Genomic DNA, 5437 nt, shown 5'->3' with positions numbered 1-5437 from the left:
TCTGTTATTTTTTATTTCTTGGGCTTCACTTTTGACTATTCTTGCAAGACTTTTGCAAGACTAATTTCCTCTCATTATGTGCACATCTTGGACACACCTAGACAAAACAAGAACTAAACCTTGGACACAAGGTCACAACTTTAAGAAAATGGAAACTCAGCGCACACACTATAACGTACATACTCACCCGCATGTGCATCATGTTATGTTTCTTAATATCCATATAGGGTATTGTTTGACCTGTGAGTACTTTGATTGGATGTGCAGTACATCCTGTTTGATTTTGCATGAATCTATCGTATATAAATATGCCCTTGAGAATAAACTTGAGAACGTTATGGTATCCTACAACAAACTGTATCGTGGAGCAATGAAGGTTTATCGGAGCATCCTGCTACTCTTCTGCTCCAAGTTTCTTCACACTCTGGGTAAACTATGTGTTTTGGTAACAAAAAAAAAAAAATATTTGCTAGTTTACTTTCTATATAAAAATATAAATATTGTATTTCTTTAAACATCTTTGTATTTGCAATCACTGATTATTTTGCACCATGTTTTCACAGCTTTACACTGTACTGTGATGAATGGTAACCTGAAGCAGATAGACGCTGGGTCGGGCTCAGTGGTTGGAGTGAACAATCATAATGAAGCGTTTGTCCTGATTGATAATGTGTTCACAAAGATCAGTACGTCTCTAAAGCACTTCAGTGTTGGTCCTGCTGGTCAGCTGGGGGTGGATTCAGCTTACAACATCTTCAAGCTTAAGAGTGGCTCCTTCGTTCAGTTTCCAGGTAAAGAGTTACAGAAAGCACAAATTACAGAAAAGACATGTTTAATCTGTCATTAATGTACATTAACTTCATTTAAAGTCAATGTTTTAAATCCATGGTGCCAAATATATCATCTTATTGTTGATTTTCCATTTAAACTAATCCTTCATCCAACCTGTTGATTGTGTTGTTAGGGCTTCTCAAACAGGTGGATGCTGGAGGTGATCAGATCCTTGCAGGTGTCAATAAGAATGATCAAATATATTGCGCAAATATGGATGCTAACAACAACTGGCCATCCTGCACTTCTCCTTGGGTTAAACTTAATGGAGGGCTGAAATATTACAGCTGTGGTCCGTACAGCTGTTGGGGAGTGAGCGCAGATGACAAAATCTGGATCATGAGGGTAATGCAACGATGTTAGATACAAGAGCTAGAGAACAAGTTCAAGTGCACCAAAATGTATATCAAAAATAAAGGCAGAAGCAGATAAAAGCAAAAACGTTTCTTGATGTGACTGTACAACGACTGACTGGATTGTGTCTCTTTCGGTCTCGTGCAGGATGTGTCTAATAATGTCTGTTCTGGGTCCGGCACCTTTGTGAATATTGCTGGATCTCTGTCCATGATTGAAGTAGCAACTGATGGAAGTGTCTTTGGTATCAACTCTAATGGAAAGTTATACCAAAGGTAAGCTGAACAGTCATAATATTACAAGTTTTATGAACAAAAGTGATGAATTCATCAAGAATGATTTTCAAACACTGCATTCAAGAAATCATTTTTATCTACTGCAGAATTGGCATCACTCGATCCAACCGTTCTGGCACAAAGTGGCATTTGATGACTGCCTGTCCCAATAACCACATGCATGTGAGCTTTGACCTGGGAGTGCTGTGGGTCGTGTGTGTTGACGGCTCCGTCCGTAAATGCACTATATAGTCTGTCACAGAATATTAACAGAAAATCTTGATTATACTTTCTTTTCTTCTCTTTTTTATTGCTGCTGAACCAATAAAGCATAATGAAAGCATCTATCTTATCAGTGTTGCGTTTCTTTTGTGTTTTATTTGATTCAGTGGTTCTTTGAGGCAGTTTCAGGATATACAGTACACAGCACAACTGTAGAAACTTACAACTTTAGTTGTTCATGTTTTATTTCTAATATCTATTTAGTACATATTTATGTGTCTATAAAGCTGTCATTTTTAGAGGATGTTATCAGGATTTAAGGATTCAAACAAGCAACTTGTCTTTCTGCATCTTCAAGAGAGCAAACATACATCTTGTGCTTGATTTATGTTGTTTCTTTACCTCAGTCACTTTCTATATGTAGCCATTTAACCTATTCATTGCAATTGTTTTATATTATCAACAAATGTTATACAAAATCAAAAGCAATGTAAGATGACTGCTTCATAACATCATCCTGTGTTCATCCTTATTTGTCATGCACAGAAGTAACTTGCTTTTTAACATTTAAAAATTGTCAATAAAAACAAAAACAAATATAGCTGCAAGCAGCGAGCAAATCGGGTAAAAATAAGATGCTGAATTAAAAGCATTTTGAAAATGACACACTTCCTAAAGCCAGTTGGTGGCGCTATATCTTTGACTCCTAATAGTCACATCAATGCGATCGGCATCATACAACAAACAAATTCCTGCAGTTTGATCAAAATCAGACAATGTATGTGGATGTTATTAGACATTTCCTGTTTCCCATTTCTCGCCATAACTTCACCGCCTCGCTGCGGGCAAACCGTTCGAGATATCAAAAATCCCATTGCAATTTAGCATCCCCAATGTCTTGAGATCATGTTCACCGAAATAATCCTTAGAAGAACAATAGGGCCCTTCGCCCCTTTGGTCATGGGCCCTAATAATCCTTAGAAAAGCAATAGGGCCCTGCGCCTTAGTGGCTTGGGCCCTAATAACAAACAATAATTCTAAAGAAAACAATAGGGCCCTTCACCCTCTTGGGCTTGGGCCCTAAAAATAATAATAATCCTTAGGGGATCAATAGGGCCCTGCGCCTTTCTGGCTTGGGCCCTAATAATCCTAAGAAAAACAATACGGCCCTCGCCTTACTGGCTTGGGCCCTAATAAGAATAAGAATAATCCTAAGAAAAACAATAGGGCCCTCAGCTTACTGGCTTGGGCCCTAATAATAATTAAAGCTGCAAGCAGCGATGAACGGGCCCTCGCACCCGGGCTCACCACCAGGGGGTGGCTTTAGTAAAACAGCGAACGGCGAGCAATATGCATTTAAAGTGGTAAATATAGGAGGAATACATCAAAGTCATTTATATGTGCCAATCTTCCTGCTGCCAGCTGGTGGCGCTATAACTATAACTGGATTTTGGCATGTAGATTTCTTCAGTCCAGCACTTTTATCAAACATATGAAATTTGGTGCAGATTGAACATGGTATGTTTGAGTTAGTATAAAGCATGACGTGTCCTATGGCCAACAGGTGGCGCTATGATTATAACTGAATATTGGCCTTTAGATGTCTTCAGGCCATGACTCTTTCCAAATATGTGAAGTTTGGTGCAAATTGGACATTGCATGTTTAAGTTAGTGTAAAACATGCCATTTCCTGTTGCCAGCTGGTGGCGCTATGACTATAACTGAATATGGGCATGTAGATCTGTTCAGGTCAGGAGTCTTATCAAACATGTGAAGTTTGGGGCAGATTGGACATTGTATGCCTGAGTTACAACAACTTCTATTCCCATCAATAGGGCCCTGCGCCTTACTGGCTTGGGCCCTAATAATAATCCTTAGGGGATCAATAGGGCCCTGCGCCTTTCTGTCTTGGGCCCTAATTAAAGCTGCAAGCAGCGATAGCAGGGCCCTCGCACCCGGGCTCACCGCCACCCTGTGGCTATAGGAAAACAGGCAATATGCTTTTAAAGTGGTAAATATAGGAGGAATATATCAAAGTCATTTATATGTGCCAAATTTCCTGCTCTTACCAAACGTGAATTTTGAAATTTTGAGGCATTTTGAAATTTTGAGGCAGATATAGACATTGCATGTGTAAGTTGGTGTAAAACAAGTCATTTCCTGTTGGCAGCAGTTGGCGCTATGCAGGGGCGGTTCTAGACCAAAGTAACTGGGGGGGCCAGACAGGGGCCACTTGTGCTTTTAGGGGGCACAATTTTAAAATTCATCTTAACCTACTTTAAGTATTAGTCATTCAGTCATTTTTCACCATGTCATGTATCACTGCAATCTGTAGAAGTAATCTATAACCATTTCAACTAAAACGAATGTTTCATCATGTTTCATTTATTTAAGCCACAATACCACTGTATAACTGATATAGGCTTATGTCCCTACTGAAAAAAACAAAACAATAAAACCATCACAGAAAATTTTAATGGTTTCCACTACAAATAACCATTACAAACATTACAAACCGTCAACTTTTAACCATTACAAAATGGTTGACTGTAGTGTGTTTTGGGACAAATTCCATTAGGATTTATTGGTTTTAACAAGCCACCTATAGAAGGCAACCAATTACCAGTAGAGACCATCAGGGTCCATTACAGTTTCCAGTAAAACCAATACAAGTCCCATTATAACCAGTAAAACCATTACAAATTTTGTAATGGTGTCTACTGTTTTTTTTTTTTCAGCAGGGTTATTAATGTATTTTTATTCGAAATATTCCCAAAATATATCATGAAATATCTCGATTCGATGTGTAAGTAAATGCATTTTGCACCTTTATAGATTATGTTAGTTGATCTATAATGAGCGATGGGCAAAGTAGCCTAATAGTATAATCTATCTTTTTGTACCATCTCAAGTACCAGATACGGGTGTCATACCATAAAATATTTTTAATACGACTGACTTTGTATTTAATGCGAACTTCATAAAAACATTGTAAGTTACAAATTTGCCTATAACACTTTAATTTATACAAAAAGAGAGCAAAGAACCTTTACATTATCAAAGAACATTTTCACTTCAGTCCAGCGAGTTCAAGCAATCTCAGAAACTCCCATAATTACCTCTAAAGCAGTTTACACTGTGAAATTAATATCTTACTTACATTCGTACATCTTCACTTTGTTGTTTCTGATGAGAGAATTGGCCAGAGAATTCAGTCAGCCAGCGCGCGCGGTGACGAAACAGCGTGTTTCAGCAATGACTAATCTGAACGCCTCTGATTGGTCCTTGCATTCATAAACTCAACAGAATCGTATGTGATTGGTTCCAAATTTGGGGGGGCAAGGGGAGGGGGGGCACTGGCCACCCCCTAGAACCGCCCCTGGCGCTATGATTATAACTGAACATTGGTCGACGTGTTCAGGCCAGGACACTTATCAAACATGTGAAGTTCGGGGCATAATCAATTCAATTGAATTCAAGTTTATTTGTATAGCGCTTTTCACGACACAAATCGTTGCAAAGCAACTTTACAGCAAATTAAGTTTCTACAACATTTAGTGGTAGGCTAGCTTATCAGTGGTGACTGTCAGTTAATGTACATATGGCAGAAATGTACGGAAAAATCAATTAAAGACGTAATCAAATAAAGACGTAATCAAACAGACGATGAACACTATTAACAACAATTATTATATGATGCAATCAAACTTATAGCAAAATGTGGTAGTTCTGTATGTTGTTTCAGGGTTGGCATC

The 5437-nt window shown here is 38.4% G+C and overlaps 1 protein-coding gene across 1 annotated transcript; it reads left to right on the top strand.

Moving 5' to 3' along the window:
• Positions 1-356: 356 nt before the first annotated feature.
• LOC107686446 (fish-egg lectin-like) lies at positions 357-1807 on the top strand. The gene is made up of 5 exons (XM_016483450.1): positions 357-428; positions 564-791; positions 965-1176; positions 1333-1460; positions 1568-1807. Exons 1-5 carry the CDS (start codon positions 371-373, stop codon positions 1710-1712), a joined length of 771 nt encoding a protein of 256 aa, XP_016338936.1. The 5' UTR covers positions 357-370; the 3' UTR covers positions 1713-1807.
• The last annotated feature ends 3630 nt before the right edge of the window (positions 1808-5437 follow it).

Source organism: Sinocyclocheilus anshuiensis, unplaced genomic scaffold (assembly GCF_001515605.1).
Source record: "Sinocyclocheilus anshuiensis isolate Anshui unplaced genomic scaffold, SAMN03320099.WGS_v1.1 scaffold838, whole genome shotgun sequence".
Lineage (NCBI taxonomy): Eukaryota > Metazoa > Chordata > Actinopteri > Cypriniformes > Cyprinidae > Sinocyclocheilus > Sinocyclocheilus anshuiensis.
The sequence above is the reverse complement of the archived record's forward strand: the minus strand, read 5'-3'. Positions and strand labels throughout refer to the sequence as shown.

Bases quoted from the DNA above. Each gene is read 5' to 3' on its own strand.
- LOC107686446 (XM_016483450.1), top strand. From the start codon at position 371: ATGAAGGTTTATCGGAGCATCCTGCTACTCTTCTGCTCCAAGTTTCTT. The intron at 429-563 runs GTAAACTATGTG...ATGTTTTCACAG, and splicing joins CAAGTTTCTTCACACTCTGG to CTTTACACTGTACTGTGATG. The intron at 1,461-1,567 runs GTAAGCTGAACA...TATCTACTGCAG, and splicing joins AATGGAAAGTTATACCAAAG to AATTGGCATCACTCGATCCA.